Consider the following 27,195-nt stretch of genomic DNA (forward strand, 5'->3'; position numbering starts at 1 on the left):
CCAGCATGAAATATGACTCCACAATGGAGAGTTTTGAAAACTGGGTAAACTGCTTGGACAAGGGTCACGTCACCCTCAGCTTCCTTTTGGGGTTCAATTCTGGGCTACGGCTCTGCTCTAACAATGTAATCGTTGTGTGGCATCTCAGAGGTTGCTTCCTCTCTTATGAAAAGGGGTTGGTTACATATCACTAGGCAGTAAACTTCTTAAATGCAGAGAACTATCTTAATTTACCCTTGTAACCCACAGCCGATTACCTGGTCCAGGTCCCAGTGCACAGCTCCGAGGGCTGTATTCCTTGTGAATGGAGGCACCCACCAGGTAGCACTGGTAAGCACAGTACATGTTTGTTGACAGAACTAACAAATGAGCCGTACCTACTTTCCAGGGTAGTTGTAATGAAAAATGACATGTGTATTAAAACACTCAAAAACTATCGAGTATTATACCAACTTAAAGGACTGTATTAAACACTGCCTAGAAGGAGGTTTGGAGTCACATAAACCTAGGTTCAAATTCTAGAGCCAAGGCTGACTGGCTATGTCCTTAGGCAAAGTACTTAGTCTCTCTGGGCTTCAGTTCCCTCATCTGTAAACTGGGGATGATCACACTCACCTGATGAAGTTGTTGTAAGGAGAGATTTAGCTGACACGTGTAAAATGCCCCAGGCACTGTACCAAGTGCGTATACATGTTACCATTTGTAGAACCACTGCTGTCATTAACTTCACCTTGTACATCAGATGTTTTCACCTAAACATTTAAACATCAACCAATCTTGAAAATGATAGTTTTGTTTTTCTAAACATCATTTATTAGAAAATACAATTCCAGAGAAAGTAGGAGATAAGGGACATCTGGGAAGTGGGTACAGTACACAGACCTCTTTAAATCAGGGGTATAGAGGGTCAAAGTAAAATGAGCTACAGGCAAAAAAAGCCAGTAACACATCTCTGGTCCATTCATCTGGAGAAGTTCCACCTCTGTTCCCCACTCCCCTAACCCCTGCCCACAGCAGCCAGCTTTATCCTTGGCATTTTTAACTTAAAGGTTTAAACTTCCTTGCTGCTCTGTGGTTACAATGAATGGAGCTTCTTTCTCCAGGTATGGAATGAGTCAGCAAAAGGGGGAATTTCTGATCCTTGGAGCTGGAGAGGGACAGTCCACAGAGTATCCCCATGTAACTCCTCTCCCCAGTCACCAGGCACAGCCAGCCAATTTAAAAAGTTACTATCAAATTCAAAGTCTCTCCCTCTTTTTTCAAGGAAGACAACCCTTTGGAGTAAAGCGCATGAGTGAATTTCAAATCCATTCGGTAGGGAATGAAGAGTAAGAAGAGATCAGAGACCCAGCCTCTCCCTTCCAGCTCAGCTCAGTCCAGCCTCCTAAAGAAAATCACTGGAAAAAAACAGCAGTTTTGACGGGACCCCCCACCTGCACCCCTTTTGTTCAGTTAGGGTATCCCTTTGGCTCCAGACTAAGTAGGTTTATGGCCCCATAGAAGGAGAGAAATCCTTATTTTTTAAAAAAAGTGACAGAAACGGAGTTTGGGAGAGAAGCAGCAAAAGGAAAGGAGTGGCGGGCGATGAGGAAAGCTTCCCAGGAGCCAGCCAGCAGGCAGCCGCGCCGGCACCTGCAGCCTCGAGGCCCCGCCCTAGGGCCAAGACGCCCCAGGATGGAACCAAACCTAAGGGCCAAAGCAGCAGCTTACCCCACCAGAGAGAAATGAAGGGAGAGTCCTATGGGGGAGCACCCCAGCGTATTCACAGGGACCAGATGGTCCCCAGAGAGCTGAATGGAGGGGGAGAAGACAGTATTCAGGGCAAGTCCTAGCAAAGTAGGGGAAGACGAGAGGAGGAACTCCCCTCAAAGAGCCTGGGTCCCTGAACACAGGTCCTCTGCAGAACCCCTTATGGAAGGCCCTTCCTTACACACGTAGGTATCACATTGCTCTCCTTTGGAGGCAAAATCAGAAAGGCCCAGTGGCACAGGCCTCGGTCCAGCACATACAGCCCCCCCATCCCTCCCGACCTGCCTCAGAGAGACGGAGGGCGCTAACCGAGGGCCCACCGGGCCCCTTCCCACATAATTCCTATAGACAGAAACACAAAAACAACACACAAAAATTTAGGGAAAAGTCCAATAAGAACCTTAATCATACAAAAAGTTCAAATAGTCTTCCTCTTTTGCCTTCTGAGGCACATGTAAGTCCCTTCTCACAAGGCTTCCTGTCCAGGTAGGACAACGTTACTATTTCATTTTTTAAAAATAAAAATAAACACCCACCCTGCCCCCCCCCACCCCAAATGCTACTTGTACAGCCCACCCCACACACCTCAAACCAGGCATTGCTCCCTTGACACAAGGTAAACTTAAAACTTCGCTGCAACCTCACAGCCTCCAAGGGGCTGCGCATCACAACCAACCCAGATGCAGTCTGCAGAGGAGGGGACAGCAGAGAGCACCTTTACTCTCCTTGCCTCCGACCACGGAGGCCCGATCCGCCGGGACAGCGGGGAGGCCCGCCAAGGGCCCTGCCCCTACACAAGGAAGGGACGAGTCGAGCAGGGAGAGTCCTCTCCCCCCCCGGCTCTGCCATGAGCCTGGGGTCCTGGGCCAGGGCTCTGCTGGGCTCATAAGGTCTCATGACTTCGAGATCCCAGTGCAAACCAGCCGGTCTTCTCCTGGGCCAGGTCCAGCTCTCGCAGGCGGATGTGCACCTCCCCGAGGAGAACATTCTCCCAGAATCCTTGCTCACTCAGCACGCTCAGCTGCAGCTCCCGCTGCTGCAGGTCTCCCTTGGGGATTCCATCATACACCAGCTGCAAATGCAAAATTGGGAAGAGAGGGAAGTAGTGAGAGAGGGAACATGGAAGGGGGAGATGCTTAAGTCTGCGCTGGTTTGATCTGTCTGAGGGTAAGACCACTTTACCTCCCCAACCAGACAGAGTCCGAGGGAATAAAGAAGGCATACAGAACCCAAGGGAAGCTTTAAAGAACCCTGCTCTTAGCTCAGAGTTCAAGCAATGAAGGCTTGTCACCGGGGCCACGGCTCATTACCAGCAAAGGGCGAGCAGGCTCCTCCTCCCCATAAACCACGCCCCAGCTGTGGAATCCCTACCCTACGTGTCAGCAAACTTTTTTACATAAAGGGCCAAACAGGAAATAGTTTAGGCTTTATAGGCCATAGAGACGGTCCATGTCATGATTACTCAACCCAGCCGCTACAACATGAAAGCAGCCACGCACAAGACTTAAATGAATAGGAATGGCCACGTCCCAGTACAGCTCTGTTTATAAAAACAGGCACTGTTTGCCAACCCCAGACCCACCCAGCACCTTCCCCATATACCATCTCATTGTAGGTGGGGTTGCAGGTTTTCCGGGCCACTTTGGTTTTCTTCTTAGTGGTTTTCTGAGGGTCAGGAAGGAGGTAAATCTTCACATAGGGGTCGGGATCATTCCCATCCTGGAGCAGTTGCTACAAAGGGAATGAAAAACACAAAAAAGATGAAGGTTCTTCTGTCTCTTTATCATTATCATCGTTCCTGTGATCACTCCCTGCTCCAGACTCTCTTCTCCCACACCTAGCTTCTTGCGGTGCACAATAATTTATTCCATTGCATTCTGCTAGGAACACCTACCATGGTAACGTTAGGTAGCCTCCTAAAACATCGATCAGATCACCTATGACATCTAGTCTATACTTTGTATACGAATGCTCAGGGCACGCCATAACTTGGTCTGTTTTGGATGAACCGTCATGTCCCCAGATATCTTTGCCCAACGTCTTTGTCTACTTTGTCATTTGACCCTAAGACGTAAGAGAAATGAGTCAGAGATTAACTCGTTTGTTCAAGGTCAGCCAGTTGGTGATTCACCCAGCAAGATCCTTTTCAAACTTAACTCAGATCTTGTCACGCCTCTGCTCAAAACCCTCCAATGGCTCCCATCTCACCCAGGGAAAAGCCACACTCCTGACTGCAGGACCAAGGCTCTGGTCTGCCCTCTCCAACCTCACCATCCACTACTCTTCCCTCTGCTCCAGGGGCTTCAGCCACACTGGCCTCCTCCTGCAGTTCCTGACACGCCCCAGGCAGGCTCCTGACTAGGGCTTTTGGGTTTAACTGCTCCCTCCGTCTGGAATAATCCTCCCTCAAATGTATGTGCATGGCTCCCTCCCTCACCTCCTTCCACCTCTGCCCAAATACCTCCTCATCAGTGAGGGTTTCCCTGGCCACTCTGCAAAACTGCTGCTACCCTCATTCTACCCCAGTATTCCTTCCCTGCTTTATTTCTTACCAGAGCACTATCTGGCTTGCCATATATTTTACTTAACTATTTGTCTGTCTGCCTCTTCCTACTAGAATGTAAGCTCCTTGAGGGCAGAGATTTTATTTTGTTTACCCTTGTATCCAGAGCTAATGTATATGGCACATAGAAGGCAGCTGATGAAGACTTGTTGACTAAAATGAATGAATGATGCTGTAAAAGTGAAACCAAGATCTCTCTGATTCCAAAGCTCATGTACCTCCTGCCGCATACCAACGCCCCAATCTGCAAAAGTCCAGTACATTGTAGGTATTCAATAAGAGTTCCCTTCCCCTTCCACTCACAAGGTTCTTAGAATCATACCAAAATTTCAGTAATTATACACTGCCTTGATTATGCTTGAAGGACATCATATGGCTACCGTACCTCTATAACCAGGAAATAAGCCCCTTGGGCCTCTCCCTTATAATAATCACCATAATAATAATACCAGGCACTATCTTAAGTGCTCTACATGCATATCTCATTTAACCCCTATAACAACCCTATGAGATAGATGCTAACATTATCCTCATTTTAATGAGGCTAAGAGCAATTGGGCTACTCACCAAAGACCACAGGTAGTAAGAAGCTGTGTCTAGCATGGCTTGATCATACCACAGGCCTAGCACGGGAGCAGGCCCATTGGGTATTCATTCAGTAATCTTTGTGGTTACTCTCACGAGAGGTGGGACAGAAAAGGTCTGATCAGTCAGAAAAGTACCAGAAGAAAGATAAAGATCCAAATGAGGACTGTGTATGCACTTACCAAGCCCCGAATATGCATCACCATAATGAAGAGTTTATTGTTTTTGTAGGAGATGGACAGCTTCACCTCTCCCCCAACCTTCCCGACTGGCCGGGCCCATGTGTCTGTAGGGACAAAGAAAACTGTGAAAGGTCATGAGGCCAGCTCTGCCTCCATCTGGGGCCAGGGAGATGCTTGTTTTCTTCTGATCCCCTGCCCGTATCTCCACATCAGATTTCTGATACCCCATCGGGGATCTGCCAAGTGGCATCTTGTGAACGTGACTTAGAGTTGGGTTGGGGTGGGTCTATCCAATTTCAGAAGCATGTCCAGTCCCTGGGGAATCTGCTCAACGAGCTGTGGACCCCAGAGCCTGAGTGGAAAACCAGATTCTCTGTTCCAGTAAGCAAAGGAACAGAGACAAGTCAAGGAAAGAGAACTGGGAAGAGGCACAGGCAGGAAAAATTACCTTTGGGAATGGTTCAGAGAGGTTGGCAGAAATGTCACAGAGGAGGCACTGTACCTGAGGACTTGGGAGCCAGGCTGGTGCCCGCAGCCTTCTCATCCCGGGGCAGTGGGTGGAAGAAGGTGTACACTAAATCACACTGGAATGGAATCAGAAAACAGGGTCGTTCCTCAGTAAGACAATGGCCCAACAGAAAAAGGAAAGAGGCTATTCCACATTAAAAGAGACCTATGAAATGTGACAACCAAGTGTAATATGCAGTTCTTGTTTGGGTCATGGCTCAAACAAACCAATGTTAAAAGAATTTTGGAGATGACAGGAAATTTTAAATGCGGACTATGAATTGGGTGATATGACAGTGTAGTTATGTAAGATTATGTCCTTGTTTTTTAGAGATGCATACTAAGTAGGGGTAGAATACCATGATGTCTATGATTTACTTTAAAATATTTCATAAAAAATAGATAAAGCAAACATGGCAAAATAATGTTTAGATGATGGATATACAGGCATTCATTATACTGTTTCTCTATTTTTCTGAATGTTTGAAAGTTCTTATAATAAGAAAGTTAAAAAAAAAAAGGGGGCAAATAAAGGTTGGTCACATCAGGTCAAAAGGAGTCTGTCCTTGGAATTCCCTGGCAGTCCAGTGGTTAGTGGTTTCACTGATGGGGCCCGGGTTCAATCCCTGGTTGGGGAAATAATGTCTGAGCCAGCCTTAGACAAAGACCATGAATCCTACTTTTGAGAATGTTTCCTAAGCAATTACAGAAAACAAAAACAAAAACTAAAATGTGTGAGACTATCCACTCTAGAATTAACAGTGGAAAAGGGGGGGGGGGGAGGGGCATGCTCTAAATGTCTTTCAAGTGCCTGGTTAAAGAGATTACGGTATTGCAAGTCGGTGTATGAATTTGGTGCACATATTTAAAGTTAAGCTTACTATACACACTTAAGTGAAAAAACAAACAAACAAAACCAGAATATAGCATTATACTTAAGCTATGACCACTATAAAACTGTAAGAGTCACATTTATATCTGGAGAAATAGGAAGGAAACATGGAAATGGGGTCAGAAGAAGTTTTTTAGGGTTGATGGGACTACTGATGGCTATATTTGTCTTTATGCCCATTGTAACACCAAATTATAATACTATTTGTTTAAAAAAAAATCTCGATGGATACACACACTCAACCTGCTCAAAAACCTTCCATTTCTTCAGGCTCTTGCTCACTACGAGCACCTGACACGGACATACCTCTCCGTGTGCCCGGCTGCATGCTTTGTGTTTCACTGCATTTCTGTGCATAGCCCCGTGGGGCTGCAGCCACGACCCACCCTCCTCCTCCTCCTCCACACAGTCAGACCCCGGAGAGCCAAGTCCCCTCCATGATTGCCACCCGCTTCCGTCCGCATCCCCCACCCCCGCCCCCCATCAGCGCCTGGGACAGCCAGGAACAGGGGCAGCCACCCACCTCGGCCACCTCAGGGGCTGTGTTCATCAAGTGCCAGATGTAGCCATTTAACTCCTCCCTCCGCCGCTCCGCCACCGCCTCTCCCCGAGAGCGGCCAATCACGAAGCGACTGGGGAAGCTGGGCGTCAGGTGGGCAGTGGGGACGCAAAAGGGGGAAGATGGGGAAAGAAAATGAAGAGACGACAGAACAGCTCTGTTACATTTCACTTGCATTTTCAGTCACCTGATCCGCATTTCTCACCAGCCTCCCTTCCCTGGGACCTTTCCCCCACTCCGTGGCTTCCCCAGCTCCCCAGCTCTGTGCCAAGGACCACACGTGCAGCATCTCACATCGGACGGTTCCAAGAACACTAGAGAAACCAAACTGTTGAGTAGAGTCCGAGGGCTCCCAGAAGCGCCCAAGCGGCTCTGGAGCCCCCAGTTTTCCCCATCAAGGTAAAGATTCATCTGAAAAATCGCTTTTTAAAATTGTTGTGAAATACACATAACATAAAATTTACCATCTTAACCATTTATATATGTATATATTTTTTGATGTGGACCACTTTTAAAGTCTTCATTGAACTTGTTACGATATCGCTCCTGTTTTACGTTTTGCTTTGTTTTGTTTTTTGGCCGCGAGGCATGTGGGATCTTAGCTACTGGGCCAGGGATCCAACCCACACTCCCTGCATTGGAAGGTGAAGTCTTAACTACTAGACCACCAGGGAAGTCCCCCGTCTTAACCATTTTTAAGTGTACAGTTCAGAATTAAGTACTCACACGGTTGTGCAACCATCACCACCATCCGTCTCCAGAACTCTTTTCATTTTGCAAAACTGGAACTCTATACCCATTAAATAACTCCCCATTTGCTCCCTCCCCCTGGCAACCACCACTCTACTTTCTGTTTCTATGAATGTGACTACTCTAAGTATTTCACATAAGTGGAATATATACTATAATAATATTCCATTTTGTATATACACCACATTTTGTTTATCTATTTGAAAAATAGAGAAACTACAAAACATGTTCAGATTCAGTCAATCCCCTGTCTTTAGACCCAGTTTGCTCTCCCGGCAGGTGGACCCAAGCTTATTTTCATGGTGGGAGGAAGACCTCTTGAGAGCCTCAGAAGAGCATGGCCAGCAGAGGGAGCACTTGCCATCAAACTCCTTGCCGGGACAAGGAAACCAAGGACAGAGGTCTTTACTCCAAAGCGCAGTTTCTCACTCCTGCAGTCCTATCCAGCCCCCATCCGCTCTCCCTCCCCAGTATCCCTCAGTGCAGAGAGTAAAGGGAGCAGCTACCTGGGCAAGAGGGAAGAAGGGAAGAGCAGCCGCAGCTTATTGTGTAACTCCTGGAACTCCTCAAACGTCCGCTGGATGTAAGTGGCCTCGTGAGCATTCTCTCGCATCACCTTTACCACATAAATCTGCAAAGTCCAAATCTTAGCGAATACTCCCTGCCAAACCCTCTGCACCCAATGAGGGGGGTAGGTGACGGGACAGAAATGTGTGTGTGTGTGTGTGTGTGTGTGTGTGTGTGTGTTGGAGGAGTTACGCTTTCCAGACGGAGGAGGATAAAAATGTCTCTAATGGAGACGAAGATAACATACATATGCAGGAAAACGAAAGCAAAGATTCGCAAGAATCCTGTTTCACAAGACCCTTGACGCAGAGGGAACAACCACCCAGCTCAGCTCCCTGACTGTAGGTAGGCCACTTGTGCAGGGGAAGGGGTCTGCCACTGCCCCCAGCACAGGGTGCTCAGTCAACTCTAGCGCCCACAGTGTGGAAGGGAAGAGACAGTCAGAACCCCAATAAGCGGGTGCGCTGCGGAGCAAGAGAGGGTCAGATGGAAGAAAACACTTACATAGCCCTTGCTGGGGTGGAAGATCTTCTCATGGCGGCAGAGAAACACATCGCTGATGCGGCCAGAGCTCTTGAGAGTGTGTGTTCGGGGAGCAAAGGAAAGGGTCAGCCGGTCGTCTGAGGCTGTGAACTTCATCTGAGCCAGGTTATGAATGAAAAAATTAAGCTTTGTGGCTACACTGCCGAGGCTGGACTCAATCAACCTGCAGGAGGATCAGAAGAAAAGGATATGACCACAGACCCAAGTCCCCACGGCCTGGGCAGAGCTACCTCAAGAAATATCCCCTGACACCTGAGACTAACACTCAGCCCAGCTCAGCTCATTTTCCCTGTGTGATACCCTCACAGAGTGCATGACTGCACACAACGATCTGCATACAGTTTATTCCTATGAACCCTGGGGTCTTATCTCCCCTCACTGCCCACCTGAGCCAAAGACAGTTAAACCAAGGTAGGAAGGAATTAGGGACGCCACCGTGGGGTCACCATATAAATGTCTAAATACTGTTGTCAAACTGAGTTTCATGGGTCCGTACAATGGAACCTCACCAAACAAAGCTCAATCCAGAGATTTTAGTTCAAAAAGAAAGGTACTGTATTAGACCCAACAATCTCGCTCGCTAAGTTCCAAAAAGGGTGCATAATAAAATGGACAAGACTGTAGACATTAGCACATAGACACTTCCCTGCTTTCACACACAGGGTGTCTAAAAACATCAAATATGGGAAAATGGAACCACGGAATTCCATGTTTTGACAAGGAGGAAGGTTCTGATTCAGAGAGCTAAAAACTGTTACAAAATCCCTATTATGCACTGCCCCGTAGACAAAGTCCTTGACCGAGACACGGTGAGAATGCAAGTAGGGGACTGCAATACCTCTCTATAAAGGTTAGCACCAAAGTGCAGACGGGAGACTGTGTCTGAGAGAATTAAAATGATGTACCCAACTCAAAGGCAAAGCTGGGACAACTGACCCATGCTGTCAACGATAAACTCTGCCACCAGAGCTAAGCCCCTCCCACTTCCCTAGCCCCACTCCTCCCAATCAGGCAGCCTGGAAATTAAATACCCAGAGTGGGCAGCACTGTTCTGTATGGAGGGTTTTACCTGGTGAAGTAGGTAGTGGCATTGGCCTCTGTGTCCTGAGGCCTCAGAGCATCATACACGTACTTGAGGTCTTCCAGGTCTGAGAGCTCAGGGATTCCACAGGACAACATCTAGAAGAAAAGCAAAGAAGAAGAGAGGGTGCCTGTAACAACCAGGAATTCTTGCTTCTTCCTCACCATGAGGCAAGATTTTCTTTGTTTTTAAATTTTATTTCTTTCTTTTTTTTTTTAATAATAAACTGCATATACTTAGAGTGTACAATTTGGTATCCCAATCTCCCAATTAAGATTTTCTATAGCTAGGCTCCCTAACCCTTCTAGAGGGTGGCAGACAGATGCTGTGGGCAGTGGCTGGCAGGCCACAGGAACTGGGGGGGCTGGAGCACTGTCAGATACCTACAGACACCATTGTCCCCAGGTGGTCTGGGCCCTGCCTTTATCTAGGGCTCAGAGAAGTAGATCTCCAGAAATCCTTTGAAGCAAGACAAGGGAGTCTTAAAGATGGTGCCAGATGACAAGAAGGAGGGGTTCAGAAAGGGATGGAGCTCCTCACCAGGCCCAGAAGGTTGAGGAAGAGGTGGGTGTGCTTGCGAATGAGGTTGTAGGCTTGGCAGCAAAGGTCAACAAAATCATGGAAGCGGCTGGAAGGCTTGTCACCCCCGTTGATGACATACGCCATGTCCGAGGTGAAGACAAAGGGGGCACGGTCCCTGGGCCAAGGGGAACATACAGGTAGAAGGTCAACATGAAGGAGGAAGCCCCCTTTGTGGGCTGCGTCAGGGGATGGTTCTCCTCATCCCTCAACACCTGTGTGAAAATGGATAGACGGGGTCCTCTAACATTTTCATTTTTCTTTTCCTACCTTAATCTTAAAAGACCCCCCAGACACATCCTTCATTGGTTCCTTGCCTGTGAGCTAGTGATATTTCCCTGGATATATAGTTGTATTCCCTTTTGCTGTGGTTTAGGCTCATTTCCCTTTGCTCAGTCCTCAGCAGGGAGGGAGAACAGCTGGTGCCTGCCCTCTTCTACCAGGCCCTGCAAGGACTTGACCTCTTTCTCTGTCTTCTCCAAAGCTGCTCAGCCCAGGGACCACACTCTGCAGTGCAGTCACTCCCATCATGGGCTTGTGTTCCAGCTCTGAACCATTTCTGCTGATCTCCCTGGCCTACACGCACAGCCTGGCTTCAGGAGACCACTTACCGTTTGATGTTGCCGAACATCTGGGCGTGGCCCAGGAAGCGGCCAAAATCTATGTGGAACATGTGGCCAGTCGTCTTCAGCATGATGTTGTCATTATGTCGGTCACAGATGCCCAAGACGTATGTGGCCACACAGCAGCCAGCACAGGAATAGATGAAGTTCTCTACAGCCTGGGAGAAGGAAGGCAGAGGGGAGGAGAGGACATAAAGCTGGTGTAGGGGCACAGCTGGACTGAATTCAGCCAGCCCTGCCCCTCTCTCATGAGTCCAAACAGCTCTCAGCCTTCATCACATATGAACATACACACTCATGCACACAGAATCTTCTCTTGTATCTTATGGGGCAAAAGTAGATGGAAGGATATGTATCTCCACCACATTATCTGTAATTCACCACCTTCTGCACTTTTCTTTCTCCTCAAGAAATTGGTTGGAAAGACAGTGAACTGATCCAGGAGCCCAGACTTGACCAGCCCAGAATCAAGGAATTCTGATGTTTACAACTTTCCCAACTGGTTGTAGTGATCTTAACTCAAGCACAGTTGACTGAGACAGCTGACTTAAGGGTCCCTTCCTGACCCTGCTCAGAATTCTTCTGTCCTTCTCCCATCCCTCAATACAACTCCCACTTCCAGTGTTCTTGGTAACAGATAAATGCTAATCTAATTAAAGTCACTTCACTCCAAGGAAGAGGCGAGGCAGCTTAACATTTCTAGGGGGTGTTTTACACTTGAAAATCAGACATCTCTAGTTGGTAAAATGTGTTAGAACTATTTCTGAGTTTAAAGCAGGAGGGGAGGGAGTAAGGGGTTGGATCTACCTTATTTTATCTGGTCAACATCTGCCCCCTTATCTGTCTTTCCAGTAAAAATGTATGGGAGAAGGAATCAAGATGGCGGAGTAGGAGGATGTGCGCTCACTCTCTCTTGCAAGAGCACTGGAATTCAACTAACTGCTGAACAGCCATTGACAGAAAGACACTGGAACTCACCAAAAAAAACCACCCCACATTCAGAGACAAAGGAGAGGCCGCAATGAGATGGTAGGAGGGGCACAATCACGTTACAATCAAATCCTATAAATGCTGGGTGGGTGACTCACAAGCTGGAGAACAGTTACACTGCAGAAGTCCTGAGGGTTCTGAGCCCCACGTCACGCTTCCTAACCTGGGGGTCCAGCAACGGGAGGAGGAATCCCCAGAGAATCAGACTTTGAAAGCCAGTGGGATTTGATTATAGGACCTCCACAGGACTGGGAGAAACGGAGACTCCACTCTTGGAGGACACACAAAAAAGTGTGCTCACCAGGACCCAGGGGGAAGGAGCAGTGACCCCATAGGAGACTGAATCAGACCTACCTGCTGGTGTTGGAGGGTTGCCTGCAGAGGTGGGGGGCAGCTGTGGCTCACCGAGGAGACAGGTGCACTGGCAGCAGGGGTTCTGAGAAGTGCTCATTGGCGTGAGCCCTTCCAGAGTCCACCATTAGCTCCACCAAAGAGCCTGTAAGCTTCAGTGCTGGGTCGCCTCAGGCCAAACGACCACCAGGGTGGGAACACAGCCCCACCCATTGGCAGACAAGCAGATTAAAGTGTCACTGAGCTCCACCCACCAAGTTGGATTAAAGTTTTACTGAGCTCCACCCACCCAGCCCAACCCACCATCAGTCCCTCCCATCAGGAAGCACCCACGAGCCTCTTAGACAGCTTCCTCCACAAGAGGGCAGACAGCAGAATCAAGCAGTATCAGCAGTATTTCATCTTGTGGAATTGAAAATCACAGCCACAGAAAGACAGAGAAAATGAAAAGGCAAAAGACTTTGTACCGGATGAAGGGACAAGATAAAACACCAGAAAAACAACTAAATGAAGAGGAGATAGGCATTCCTCCAGAAAAAGAATTCAGAATAATGATGGTGAAGATGATCCAGGACTTTGAAAAAAGATTGGATGCAAATATCAAAAAGTTGCAAGAAAAGTTTACCAAAGACCTAGAAGAATTAAAGAACAAACAAACAGAGATCTGCAACACAATAACTGAAATGAAAAATACACTAGAAGGAACCAATAGCAGATTAACTGAGGCAGAAGGGCGAATAAGTGACCTGGAAGACAGAATGGTGATAATAACTGATGTGGAAAAGAATAAAGAAAAAAGAATGAAAAGAACTGAAGACAGCCTAAGAGACCTCTGGGACAACGTTAAATGCACCAACATTCGCATTATAGGGGTCCCAGAAGGAGACCAGGGAGAGAAAGGACCTGAGAAAATACTGGGAGAGATTATAGTTGAAAACTTCCCTAACATGGGAAAGGAAATAGCTACCCAAGTGCAGGAAGCACAGAGAGTCCCCGGCAGGGTAAACCCAAGGAAAAACACACCAAGACATATAGTAGTCAAACTGACAAAAATTAAAGACAGAGAAAAGTTATTAAAAGCAACAAGGGAAAAATGACAAATCACATACGAGGGAACTCCCACAAGGTTAACAGCTGATTTCTCAGCATAAATTCTGCAAGCCAGAGGGGAGTGGCATGATATATTTAAAGTGACGAAAGGGAAGAACCTACAACCAAGAATACTCTATCCAGCAAGGATCTCATTCAGATTCGACGGAGAAATCAAAAGCTTTTATAGACAAGCAACAGCTAAGAGAATTCAGCACCACCAAACCAGCCCTACAACAAATGCTAAAGGAACTTATCTAAGTGGGAAACAGAAGAAAAGGACCTACAGAAACAAAAACAAAACAATTAAGAAAATGGTAATAGGAACATACATATCAGTAATTACCTTGAATGTAAATGGACTAAATGCACCAACCAGAAGACATAGACTGGCTAAATGGATACAAAAACAAGACCCATCTATATGCTGTCTACAAGAGACCCACTTCAGACCTAGGGACACATACAGACGGAAAGTGAGGGGATGGAAAAAGATATTCCATGCAAATGGAAACCAAAAGAAAGCTGGAGTAGCGATACTCATATCAGATAAAATAGACTTTAAAATTAAAAAAAAAAAAAGTATGGAATTAGCGAATGGACACCTTTCATCCTCTAAATCCTCTTTGTGAGGTTTACAGAATTCCCAAGAACTCAAGAAAGACTCATCAGCAGAGGCAACAGTTGTCATAGCCAAGTAGGAATGGACAAAGCTGGGCATGAGAGAAAGCGTCCCAGATACAGAACACATGCCCTTCCTACCTCCCTCTGCAAATTTCCACCCAGCCTTCAAGGACCTTCCTTGAGTTCCACACCTTTCCCAGACCTTCCCAGCCCACACTGACTCCTCCCCCATTGAGCCCCTACAGGCACCACCATTCACTCAGAGCTTAGAACTCTCACTTTCCCAGGGTCCAGGGATCTTATCTCCCAGCAGCCTCCTGGCTGCTCCACAGGCCTACTTCAAAACCAGCTACACATAGAAATCCCCCAGCTACTTGTTAAGTTAAACCAGATGATTAATCCCTAGGAAGTTAAGAATAGAAAGTTTGCAAAGAAATCACAGAAGGTACCTTCTGGAAGAAACTGATGATTTCTATGATAGGGAGACACATCATTGAAAAGCCACCACTCAGTAAGTATTACCCATCAACTCCCAGTCTTGACCATCTCCATCAACTTGTTTTCCTGTCACAGATATTCTTTCTACCTGGACTGCGTCCTATTTTGACTTACAAAGCAGCTGCATGCCTGTGCTCTATCACAGGATAAATAACTAAAGTCTCCTCACCTAAGTTATGCAGGGTGTTCGCTATTTACTGGCAGGAAGTCTCACTGCATAAAGAGAGCTCTCCTGATTTAAAGGGTTTCACTTGTAGGATGGCGGTACTCTGTTTGCTGAGTAGGTGGCCAAGAGACAAATACCTCCAGTTCTTTCCTCCTGGAAGGCACTATAAAAAACTACCAGCATCATTCTAGTAGAAAGACTAGAAAAGCTGAGAGCTATCTTTGAAAGACTGATATTAAACACTGAGACACTGAGTTTCTCTCTGTGTGCATTCTTGTACAAACTTCTGTAATATTTATTATGACTTTATTACATTGGCAAGGAGTAATCATCATTAAAGCACTAAGCACAGTGCCTCTGCACAGTGGCTGTTTAATACCTGGAAAATACATGTTAATATAAATAGTATATGGGGCTGAGGGAGGGAGGAAACAATATCACTCCTTTCCAAGGGTAGAGGACCTTTGACATTTACAACATAGAGGGATAGGTTTTGAGGGATGGGGAAGGGAAGAAAGGGCTTTCCAGGCAAAGGGAATACTATCGTCTAAAAGTACTGAGGAAATGCAAGTAGCTCTCCCTAAACTACAGCATAAATTATCATAAGATGGGGAGGTGCAGTGGATGAGACCACAGGGGTAGGTGGGGCTGGATTACAAAAGGCTTTGCAGCAATGCCGTGGATGACGGACTCATCTTTTAGGACACAGGGAGCCTTTGAAGAATTGAGAGCAAAAGAGTGACATAAGCAGTTTGCACTTTATTTCAAAAGATTCTTAAAATCAAGCAGAGGATGGTAATGGAAGGAGGAGAGGCATTCCAGTGGTTCAGGGGACAGACAGCAAATGGCTGAAAGAAATGGTAAGAAGAGGACAGATTCAAGAGACACCTGGGGAACGGAATCAACAGGGCTCGGTAAGGCAGAGGAGAGGCAGAAGGAAGCATCAAGAAGACTCATGGCGGGCTTCCTAGGTGGCGCAGTGGTTAAGAATCCACCTGCCAATGCAGAGGACATGGGTTCGATCCCTGCTCCAGGAAGATCCCACATGCCACGGAGCAACTAAGCCCGTGTGCCAAAAAGAAGACTCATGGCTCTGTCTTGGGGGACTGCAGAGAGAGAGTCATACCATTCAGGAAACACAAAAAGCAGGTTTCAAGAGGACAAGGAGAGACGGAAAGCTCGGTTGTGCCTATACTGGGAGTGTGACGTACAGGTGAAACACAAGCGGAGAGGTCCAGCAACCGGGCGGTGAGAGGGGGAAGGGGCAAGGGCTTTAGAAGTCACCAGCAAGTGGGTGGTAAAGTAATAAGATGATGAGAGCACAGCAGGCCAGGAATTAAACCCTGAGGAATGCAAACATTTAAGGCCTCAGAAGATCACCCAGTTACATGTTCACCAAACAACATTCTGATTATAATTTGGCAGCCCACGTAGGTGCTCCCTCGGGGATGAAAGACACTGATCAATATCGGTGAGTACATGGATGCCATGGTTTATGGTCATTCTCCTACGAGCTTCGTTATTATGATTCATTCTCTCCCCTAAACTTAATCAACCCAGAGGCAAGAGCTGTGAAGCTGTGGACCAGCCACAGAATACAGAGGTCAGCAAGGCCCTACCACCCAGTAAAGTGCCGCCAGAGGAAGGTCAGCTACCTTTTCTATCATCTCTGTCTCATATCTAACCTCAATCCTGGCTTCCAGTTACAAGCTTGCCACAAACCAGCTCCATAATTGGGAACAACCGAGTGAAACTTAATTCACATCTATGAAAAGAGCAGTTGGATAAAATGATCTCTCCAACTCTTGTCCTGCAAAGCACCACTGGACTCCTCGGAAGGCAAAGGAGGACCTGAACAGGATCCCCTCCTCCAAACTCAATCTGCCGGAGGAACTCAGCCAAGGCTTCCCAGTTGGATACCAGAGGATGTTCTTGGTCAGCTTACAACAGTCATTTGACCCACCCCTAGACATCTGGAGGCACCAGTCAACCAAGAGTGTTTCTTTCCTCCTGACGCAGCTGAGCGGTCTTCTCTGTGCATGTGCAGGCCTTGTGGGCACACAGCAATGTGCCAGGGCCGTGAACATCCCACCCCAGCCTCAGCCCACCCTTCAATCCTACCTTCTCGTATTCGTCCTCCCCAGGGTTGTGCTTCTGCAGCCAGTCAGCGAGGGGCCGGTCCTTGAAGGAGCCGGTCACCCCGTGCTCCACCTGGATCTTGCGCAGGGTCTCGGAGTTGGGGATCACCTCGACCATCCCTGTGAGGGGAGACATCGAGTCACTCTCCAGAGCAGAGAGGTGTCTGTCAGGAGAGAACCACAAGAGCTTTGCTGGATGCGCCCCTGTAAATTAAGCGCTTGGACATTTGGACAAAGTCTGATAAGAAGGGGAAAGATCGTTCCTCTGGTTTCACATTCCACACTTGTGACTCTTTGGTCTCCCCAGCTCATAGCCATGGTCCTTTCTTGTTTTAACTTTTACTATGGGATTTTCAAATACATATAAGAATAAAGAAATGGTATCACAAACACACATTACCGTCACCCAGTTTCAAAAATCATCAACAGGGACTTCCTAGGTGGCGCAGTGGTAAAGAATCCGCCTGCCAATGCAGGGGACACGGGTTCGAGCCCTACTCTGGGAAGATTCCACATGTCAAGGAGCAACTAAGCCCGTGTGCCACAACTATTGAGCCTGTGCTCTAGAGCCTGTGAGCCACAACTACTGAGCCCATGTGCCGCAACTATTGAAGCCCACGTGCCTAAAGCCCGTGGTCCACAACAAGAGAAGCCATGGCAATGAGGAGCCTGTGCACCACAATGAAGAGTAGCCCCCGCTCGCAGCAACTAGAGAAAGCCCGTGTGCAGCAACGAAGACCCGACGCAGCCAATAAATAAAATAAATAATTTAAAAAAAAGCTCTCTACTCTCTGTTCTAAATATCCACTAAAAAAAAAATCAACACTTTGCTAATCTTGTTTCATCTATTTCACTCACCCAGCCCTGCTTCCCCCTCCTCCCCTCCACGCTCCCCCTGCCCCATCCCTGGCTGCAGTATTTTTAAGTAAATCCCGTACAAGTCATTTCACTCGTGTTTCGAGTATCACTAACAAGGGCATAACTAACAAGCCATCATCACATCCAAAAATCTAACAATCATTCTTTGATCTGATCTAACCCAGTCTACATACAAATTTCCCTCAATTGTCTCAAAAGATATCTTTTTACAGTTGGTTTGTTGGAATTGGGATCCAAAGTCTACACAGTATGCTCGGTTGTTACGTCTCCGAGTCTGCTTTGTAACAGTCTCTCTCCCCTGCCTTGTTTTTTTATGCCATTCCACAGCTTCTAATGGGATAATCTTGCCCTTTTCACTTTTCTGGAGAAGCACCCAGTTCATGCTAGGGAACGGCAGAGGGGCAGTAAGCAAGGATGCCCCCCACACCGGCTGCCCAGTCATCGCCCCCCTCCCACTCCCGACTGACCTCTCCCCCGGCCAGTGGAGAAGCAGCGGAAGATGACCATGCGCATGTCCAGCCCCTCCTGGACCCAGATCTTGCTCATGATGCGAATCATCTGCAGGGTCAGCATGTCCTGGCGAAGGTCGTCCCCGCACTGGATGAGGGAGGACAGTGACCAGAACCACCTCCCCCGGCCCCCAGTTCTCCCGGGAGGGCGATCTTGGCCCAAACGACAGTGGCCGGGCACTGCCCAGTGCTCCCCGCTCACGCTCGGCCCTGCGCGCCCAGCTCACACCAGGCCCAGCACCAGAGACGGGCCAGCAGCCACATGGTGCTCACGCGGTGTTCCAGCTCCTCCCCCAACCCCCCATCCCCATCTTAATTGAAGTCAGGGTCCTCTTCATGTAGCCCTCCTGGCCATCAAAGCCTTAAAACCTGAATGTTTACACCTTGGATGTGGAACTGACAGACAACAAATATATGTTACTAAGTCACGCAAATGCCTTCATTTCCCCCACTGGATTGAACGCCCTGAGACCATCATTTGTTCCTCAGAATCATGAATGTACCTGTTAGAGGGACCTGAAGATGCCTCTAAGTCCAGCCTGCACCTGATACGTGAATCTCCTCTTCAGCAGGTCTGCTATAGTCATTCAGCTTAAATACCCCACGGACAGGCAGGTCAGCACCTTACCCATTCCACTGCTGGGGTAGCTCTGCCCTCTAGAAAGCGCTTCTGACACTGAGCTGTCAGTTGCCTCCCCACACATCCCAACACTCTGGGGCCACACACAATTCATCTTTTTTTTTTTCACCTGATAGTCTTTTGTGCACTACAGTGGCAGCATGAATACGGTCCAGCGGGAAGACAACGGCCCTGAGGCTGCTTCTGCCCCCTTGGATTCCTGCCTCTCCTCCTCTCCACCACCCACGTCCCACCAGGCCTGAGAGAAGTGTCCTCACCTTGAAGATGACACGGATGGTCTCACCCAGTGGATCCACATTTTGGAAGGAGAGCTTGAGGGGGACCGCATTGGAGTTGAAGTAGGAACAGTCCTGCCACAGCAGAGAGGGGAGGGACGGGGCTCAGGCTGGTCCAGGCCCAGGAAGGAAAATGGCCTCTCCAACGCTCCCCCCGGCTGCTGCTCATCGTTTCTTCCAGATTTCTGCAGGGCCCACATTCCTCCCCTCCCTCCCTACTGCCATCATCCTGGTTCAGTTTGTTATGACTTCAGCTCCTGCACCTGATCTGTCATCCCTTCAGTTCATTCCACACACAACTTACTCGTTGTGTGACTTCTGGCAAGTCGTGTGTCCCACCTATAACTCAGTTTACTCCTCTGTAAAATGGGGCTCACAACAGTACCGACTTCATGAGAGTTGTGAGGATGAAATGTGATGACCAAAGGAAAGCACTTGGAACAGTGCCAGGCACAGAGTGCTTGATAAATGACAGATAGTAGCATCACCAGCCTGGACTTCAACCCCAACGTCATCAAGAGAGACGCGTACCCAGCCCCCAGACCAATTCCTCCACCCTGCACAGCTGTCAGGTGAAAGTCCATACACATTGGGGTTGGGAAGAGGCCTCACAGGTGCCTTTCCTCCTCCTCTCTCTCAATAACCAGGTCAGTGAGGACCTTGCTTCCACTAAGCCTCCCCTCCCCCCTGCCCCAAGAGCCCAAACCCACCAGTCACTCACCCTGGGCACGATGCCCTTAACGAGCAGGCTGGGGCTAAGAGGCAGGCGGCAGGAGCCGTTGAGGGCAAAAAACTGCCCCACCTCCTCCAGGCCCACGCGGAGAATCCCCTGGTGGGGAAAGGAGAGCAGGGGTGAGGTGAGGGGCCCATAAGCTCCACTCCGAGTCAGGCCCCTCCCAGGGGTGGGTACCCAGTAGTGGTTGGTATGGAAACAGTCACCCAAGAGGTGTGGACAACGTGCTGGAGACCATGGAGAAGGAAAACCACCCCCCCCACACCCCAGCCGGGGCCAGAGCATGGGCCACAGCCCACACACCTGCAGAGACTGGGTGGAGGAGAGAACAGCTTAGAGCAAGCCACGGTGAACTGAGAGGGTGGGCTGCAGGTCAAGGAGGAGTTGCCACTTGGGCTGTTGCCAAAAAAAAGCCAATAATCTAGACATTACAATCTCCCAATTTTTAAATGTTAGCAGCCAGTATCACTGACACTGGACTAATTTAACACAGCCCCTTTGTACAAACAGATAAACGTGCCCTCTCTGGGTGGCAGCAGCCCTGAGCTGTGGCTCACAGCACAGTGAACAAAGTAGGACTGAATTTTAGCCCTCACTTGCCCCCGCTGGCTGGGTGCTCTTGTGCAGTGAATAACTTACACGATTGGGCTTAACCGTTAAGGCACACAGCTCAATAAAAATTTTAATATTTAGCAAGCCAAAGAGAACACATCCATGGGTGTATCCAGCTTGCAGACTGTCAGTTTGCAGCCTGTAGGTTAGAGTCACCTCTTTCCAGCCCCTCACCAGAGACGGTCAAGTGCCATCCTGCTGGTCAGGATGCCTAAGAAGTTAATGACTGGCTGTAGAGGCCCAGAATCGGAAACGGGTAGAGGCAGCCCCAACCTACTCACCTGCCTTGCAGACGGAGCAGCCTCCCGGACCTGCTGGGCCAGCTTAGCCAAGGTATTGACAAGCCAGCACTGGCGGTTAAACTCCTCTCTCAGCCCCTTGCCACAGCAACACAACAAGGCCGCCAGCAGATACTGGTAGCGGATGCTGAACTGAGAGTCCTTGAGGCTGTCTTTCAGCAACCTACAAGGCAAAGGGGAGGGGAAATCAGAACACTCAAGGGATCACAGGCAAGTGGGGTAGGAGTGGTCAGACCCAGCTCCAACTCCCTGGAAAACACACCCCAAACTTGGGAAGGAAAACACGCTGGGTGCAAAACTTATACAGAGGTACTCATCCATATCTCAGTCGGCCCACGCCGTCTTTAAGTAGAGCTCAAAGCCCTTCTGCATCTGGGTTCTCCCTCACATTTCTGCTGCGCGTGGGTGGAGGGGAGGGCCAGGGATGATCCCCACGGTGCTTCCGTGGGGGTGGGCTGAGACCCCCTGAGGAAAGGGTGCTGGCCCAAGGCCACCTGCTAAGTCAGCAACATACTGCAACCCAGATGGCTCAACTCCCCACCCTTGCAGGCTTAGAGGAAAATACTCCTAAGTGGAGACATGTCTACCTCTTCCCTCTCTGCACACAGTTTTACCAGAAGAAATAGTGAGTCACTCTCAAGTCGGAGACAGCTCGTTTCAGGAGGAAGCGCACCAAGGGGCTGTCCAGGTAGCACTCATACTTTAAGGCCTGTGTAGGAGACAGGGAACTCTGTTGATTGCCTGTAATCTCTATGAACCGCTATCCTCTGTCTTGGGGTCCTGGGGGTGGGACCACGAGAACTGGAGGGAAGGCCGGCCCACCCACCTGCACGAGCTGGGGCAGGTAATCGAGCAGCTCGGCATCGGAGAGGGAGCCGATCCACTGGACAGCCATACGACGCACCTCCTGGTCTGGGAACCTGCAGAACAGAGCCCAGGACCCTGACCATCCAGCCACAGGGTCTGAGGCACGGGAGAGAGCAAGCAGCCTCACACCCAGGCCTCAGAGGCATGGGTGCAGAAAAGGCACTGACTCCCAGAATCTGCCGAAGCCACCAGAAGAGTCCTAAGTACCTTTTCTGGATTGCAACCCTTGAGAATGGCCCTGGCCCACGGTCAGAGTCAGCCTTGAGCCATGGAAGCCACTCTCATTCCCTGTGTGAGTTAAAGAAAATGGGACAAAGTCCTCAACCTCACTCCCAAAGATCTCTTCCTTGACCCCCACTGTGCCAGAAAGTCCCATCATCAAAGAGCCCTCGTGAGGGTCAAAGCATTATCGTTTCTTGATACCATCCTTTAATGCAAAGCTTGTCAGGAGAATAACAGAGATCATGAAATTATATATAAGCCAGTACACCTAGCCAGAATTAGTTTACCAGAGATTAGCAAAACCTTTGCCTCAAAAAGTCCTGAAGGCAAAATACATGGATCAGGTACATTTTAATTACTAAGAGTGGTAGAAAATAAGCCAAGAACATTGGGTACCACCTAGGGGAGCCTGGGAGCCTGTGTCTCCAGAGGAAAGAAGGAAGAGAGGACTGTAAGAGTAGAACTAAGTGATAAGGCGACCATGTGTAAAACAGATAGCTAGTGGGAACCTGCTCAGTGCTCTGTGATGGGTGAGATGGGGGGTGGGGAGGTCCAAGAGGGAAAGGATATATGTATACGTATAGCTGACTCACTTCATAGTACAGCAGAAAGTTTACAACACTGTAAAGCAATTATACTCCAATTTAAAAAAAAAAATGTAAAGAAGAAAAAAAGAAAGAACTAAGTGATAAGGTTTGGGTTACACAGGTGGGTGCATATGTCAAATCTCAGCAAACGTACAGGTAAGGCCTGGGCATTTACTTATACATAAATTTTGTCTCAAAAGAAAAAAATGTAAACAAACATCGAGCTCTAGTTAATGATATGTTTACTAAAGTATTTAGGAAGGAGTTATGATGTCTCAATTTACTTCCAAATGCATAAAAAAACAAGATGTATTGCTGGACAGTATAGACTCAACAAAGCAAGTATAACAGATGCTAACGGTTAGAATCTAGGTGGTGGGAATATGGATGTTACTATTAAATTTTCAGTTTTGTGGTATGTTTGAAAAATGTTCATAACGTAACATGCGGGGGGAAGGGTGGAATAAAATAAAGAGAAAGGAGAAATGGAAGAGCCCTGAATTTCCATGCCCACTTGACCATTCTCCCCAGGGCTGGCTCAGGTCTGCGATGGGCAGTGCCAAGCCCTGGCTTCCAGAAGGACACGTGGTCAGGAAATGTGGGGGTTACAACTCACGTGGCATGCAGGAGCCCCAGGGCATCCTGGTGGTTCATGTGGGTCCACTGCTTCAGGAGAGCATAGACGTCGGGCAGGCAAGCCCACTCCCAGCTGGGGGCACTCGCGAGCACCAGGGGGAGTGAGCTCACCTCCGAGTGGCAATAATAGCGCTTCTCCCACAGGCGCTTTTTGTCAGCATCAGTGAGCCTGGGGGTGGAAGTGGAAGGGGGAGGGGAGAGAGAGAGCAGAGTCAGCCAGAGGGTCAGGTACTTACGCTCCAAGAGAACGTGACACACTTCAATTCAGTAGTTCCCAAACGTTGCTGCACATCAGAATCACCTGAGGAGCTTTGTAAACGCCTCTTGTCCGGGCTACGTCCAAAACCAACTAAGTCAGAATGTCTGGGGAAGGTAGCATCGGTATTTTAAAATATCCCTAAGTGACGGCAATGTGTGAAGCAAACTTTGGGAGCCAAGGTCCAAATTGCATCTTTGATCCTGACTCAGGGACATCTCACATCAAGGCAGAATGCAGGGGGCAAGGGCACTGAATTTGCTACCCGAATTTGACCATGTCTTTAGGGCATCACTCCCAAATAAAGCCACCAGAGGGCAGTGGTCCCCATGGCAGGGTCTGGGCTGCCCAGAGGCCTCCTGGGGCTTCCTGGGGCCAGCTGAAGGTTTTACAGGACCTGCAGCTAATGGGGCCTTGCCTGAGATCAGGTGTCTAATGGGAGAAGGGAGCTGAGGGACGAACGAAACACGGGGTCAGCAGAGGAGTGGGGGCAGGGGAGGCCTGCAGTCACTCAGCGATTCTGGCTGCCCTGGGTGGGACATGAGGGAGAGATGTCCCGTCTCTCTCATTTCCCCCAACCGCCGCATGCAAGGGCCATGCAGGAGCCACAGAGGTATAAGAGACGGCAGGACAGGGAGAAGCCCAGATCCCACCAGCTCCTCCAGCCTCTTCAATCCTGGTGAGAGAAGCAGCCCCAAGGATGAGATCAGCTTGGACTCGCTTACCCCTGCCAGCTGCCAGCTCGCCTTGACACCTGATCCTTTTTGGAAAGTGATGGGGCCAGAGAAATGTAAAGGCTGTGGGTGTGGAAGGGGCAGGAGGTGGGCGCAGGGTGGAAAGTAAGCGCAGCGGCCAGCTGCCCCAACGGACAGCAAACAGTAGATAGCTTATCTGGGGGTGGGGCAAAGCTCTGGTCCTCCTGGCAAGCTGATTCTGGGCCAAGTCCCCACTGTGGAGATGGGTGTTCCCAGATCTAATATCCTGACTCTGAGCTTTCCGCTTTGCCTAAGGTCAGCTCATAAAGTCCGGGGGCTGCAGAGCCCTCTCTACCACTGCCTGCCTAGGCAGCAATGCCCACCCCATCCCACCTCGACTCCCAAAGCAGGAGGACAGGGAGGTAAGAGAAGGTCAGGTAGAACCTGAGAGACTTAATGGAGGCCGGAGTCACACACGGGGGATGCCCTGGGCCTCACCAGTACAGGGACTCCTTCTGCATGATGTTTTTAAGCACGTGTTGGTCTCCCTCCAGGAGGCTGCCAAACTCATAGCGGGGGCTGAACTTGTCTCCAGCAGGGCTGGTAAACTTGATGTCAAAGGCCGAGGTGGGAAAGTCAACCTGGGAGATGACATCAGGGAAGGGAGGAGGGAGAACAGGCAGCTGGGTGGGGCTGCCACCTACCTGGGTCTTCTTTCACCCACCCGTGTTCCTGCCTACCTCCCTCCCTTACCCTCGGAGTCTTTGTCTGTGAAATAACCTTGCTGGACTTGGTGATCACTAAAGTCCCTTCCAGCTATAACTTCCAGCAAAAAATGAGAAGGAAACAGAGAGAAAGAAAAATGGTCAAGTGAGGAAGAGGTTGGGCTGAGATGCATCAAGGTGAGGGGACTGGCCCCAGGCCAGAACTCTGAACAGAAGTGTCATTAGGCTGGGCCACGGGGAGCCTCCACACCGAGGCTGGGGAGCCTTCAGTGCGGTGTTGGATGGAACTACTGCCTGATGGAAGGCGGGACCACGTGCCAGGCGAGGGCTCTGCCAGCACTAAAGCCTGCAGTGCCAGGTCCCCTTGGTCTGCACTGCCATGTTCATCCTCCTATAATGGATGTCAGTGCTCAGGAAGCCAGTCCTCAAAGGGAGTTCCATGTTCTTTCATTCAAGAAATGTTCATCGAACCCTAATATGTACCAAGCATTGTTCTGGGCCCTGGGCACAGAGCAGTAAATAAGACAGATAAAAATGCCTGCCTCTTGGAGCTTTCATTCTGTATCCACTTTGATATTCCATACTCCATATCAAAGCATCTCATGACCACAAGAAAGGGGAACAGGAAACCAGTAATTAGACCTTGGACCTGACCAGCTCCTCCTCCTTTCCACAGAGAATGTGTCCATCCCCCTAGAGCACTGAATGGCTGTGAGGAGGGCTTCCCCACGGGCCCCAAGAGGGATGGCTCATTCGTAATATTAGGATTCAATATAAGGAACTCTGAGGAGCTCAGCCCTGGTTGGCAAGGGTCTTAGACCCTGCCTTCAGGCTCCTTGAAATAAGTTAACCTCGAAGAGATGGATCATAGATTCCGCAGAACTCCCCCTCCCGCTCTGGGTCTAACCGTGTTCACCCAGTCGCTTCAGTCCCAACATCCGATGTGCAAAGTTCTGCACTCACTCCTACTGCCCCAGCCCAAACCTCAAGGGGAAAACTCGAAGCTGACTCTGGAATGGTCCTGATGGGCGGGTGGGAGGGAGAGGCTGGGGTCTCACCTGCAAGATGACGCTATCTGGCTGATGGAAATTAGGTGCACTCCAACGGGCACTGGGGCTTTCCTGCGTTGCTGGCCATAAGCCCAGAAGCTTCCGGCCACAGGTCAGGACTCTAAGGAAGATGGAAGATAGGATGAGCCAACAAACCCAGCAGCTAAGGAGACGGTTTTCCTCCTACTCCCCCATCCAACACTCTGCCTTCTCTGCTGGAAGCCACTGCCCAGCTCCTCTCTCTTTCTTCCCCCCAGACCATGGCCTTTTCCTTCTTCCAAGTCCTATAAAAGTCCACCCTCTCCAGGAAACCTTCCTAAGCTAACCACACCCTGGTCTGGATGATCTCATGGCAGGGATGCCTTCATGAGGTAGATGACCTCTAAGGTCCTTCCAATGACAAGACCAGATGCTGCTGCCTGAGCATGCATTTCCATGCCCCTTCCCACCAGGCCTGTGCCACCAATCCTGCCCAGTAGCTCTTGATTACATCAACTGTCCTGCCAATAGTCCTGCGCCTTGGTCCCCACCACCAGGGCCGGGGCCCTCTGGACTCCGCCAGTGAGCCCCACCTGGCCAACCCACCAACGGGCACTGGCCCGTGCAGAAGCCAGGCCTCTCTCCCTATCCCCTCCACCCTCCCAAGGCCAAGCCATTGCCCTGGGCCCACATACTGCCTGAAGTTGAAGAGTGGAGCAGTGACCCAGCCCAGGGCTTCGGGCACCCGCCGCTGCTTATTGGCCTCCGAGGAGCTCCCGGGTGGGGGGATGGGCACAGCATAGAGAGTGGCACACAGCAGGGTCTCCCGAGGCAATCGGTTCACCTGCACCGGGAAGCAGATCCTAGGGAGGACAGGAAACCAATCAGGAAGTGCCACCCCTGTGACTTCCAGGGCCGGGTGGCCCAGGAAGTCAAGATGAGGCTGAGAGCTCGGCCTCCCAGGGTGCTCCCTGGGTAAGCCTTCCTGCAGAACCAGGACAGATCCCAAACTTCAGGCAAAACCTCCCTTCGATGCCTGCAGGAGCCAGTCTAGTGTCTTTGCAGCCTCTTGGTAGAGGAAGACAAACATCCTCTGATTTTGAGGCTACCCACGGTGACCAGACAGAACACACTTGGCCAGAGCCATCTAGAGTTCAGGTGTCTATGGGCCCCATCCTGTGAGCCATACTCCTTCC

General features: G+C 49.4%; 1 protein-coding gene across 10 annotated transcripts in view; it reads right to left on the minus strand.

The window, feature by feature from the left end:
* Positions 1 to 800: 800 nt before the first annotated feature.
* Positions 801 to 27,195, minus strand: part of PIK3C2B (phosphatidylinositol-4-phosphate 3-kinase catalytic subunit type 2 beta) — a 64,675-nt gene continuing 38,280 nt past the window's right edge. For 7 of the 10 annotated variants that reach the window (XM_057726091.1, XM_057726092.1, XM_057726096.1 and 4 more), the window contains 21 exons: positions 26,695 to 26,862; positions 26,030 to 26,141; positions 24,745 to 24,887; positions 23,276 to 23,464; positions 21,810 to 21,903; positions 21,598 to 21,692; positions 20,966 to 21,146; positions 20,061 to 20,168; positions 19,322 to 19,414; positions 18,383 to 18,512; positions 17,020 to 17,156; positions 11,169 to 11,338; positions 10,519 to 10,675; positions 9,967 to 10,076; positions 8,859 to 9,060; positions 8,294 to 8,418; positions 7,002 to 7,119; positions 5,582 to 5,663; positions 5,080 to 5,183; positions 3,352 to 3,480; positions 801 to 2,821 (listed from right to left, as the gene is read on the minus strand). In XM_057726091.1, the coding sequence (XP_057582074.1) occupies positions 2,633 to 2,821; positions 3,352 to 3,480; positions 5,080 to 5,183; positions 5,582 to 5,663; positions 7,002 to 7,119; positions 8,294 to 8,418; positions 8,859 to 9,060; positions 9,967 to 10,076; positions 10,519 to 10,675; positions 11,169 to 11,338; positions 17,020 to 17,156; positions 18,383 to 18,512; positions 19,322 to 19,414; positions 20,061 to 20,168; positions 20,966 to 21,146; positions 21,598 to 21,692; positions 21,810 to 21,903; positions 23,276 to 23,464; positions 24,745 to 24,887; positions 26,030 to 26,141; positions 26,695 to 26,862 (2,836 nt within the window). In that variant the 3' untranslated portion in view covers positions 801 to 2,632. Of the gene's footprint in view, positions 2,822 to 3,351; positions 3,481 to 3,643; positions 3,814 to 5,079; positions 5,184 to 5,581; positions 5,664 to 7,001; positions 7,120 to 8,293; positions 8,419 to 8,858; positions 9,061 to 9,966; positions 10,077 to 10,518; positions 10,773 to 11,168; positions 11,339 to 17,019; positions 17,157 to 18,382; positions 18,513 to 19,321; positions 19,415 to 20,060; positions 20,169 to 20,965; positions 21,147 to 21,597; positions 21,693 to 21,809; positions 21,904 to 23,275; positions 23,465 to 24,744; positions 24,888 to 26,029; positions 26,142 to 26,694; positions 26,863 to 27,195 lie in introns of those variants that run through there. The other 3 variants (XR_009052530.1, XR_009052531.1, XM_057726098.1) reach the window with 3 other exon arrangements.

This window comes from Hippopotamus amphibius, chromosome 3, assembly GCF_030028045.1.
Source record: "Hippopotamus amphibius kiboko isolate mHipAmp2 chromosome 3, mHipAmp2.hap2, whole genome shotgun sequence".
NCBI lineage: Eukaryota > Metazoa > Chordata > Mammalia > Artiodactyla > Hippopotamidae > Hippopotamus > Hippopotamus amphibius.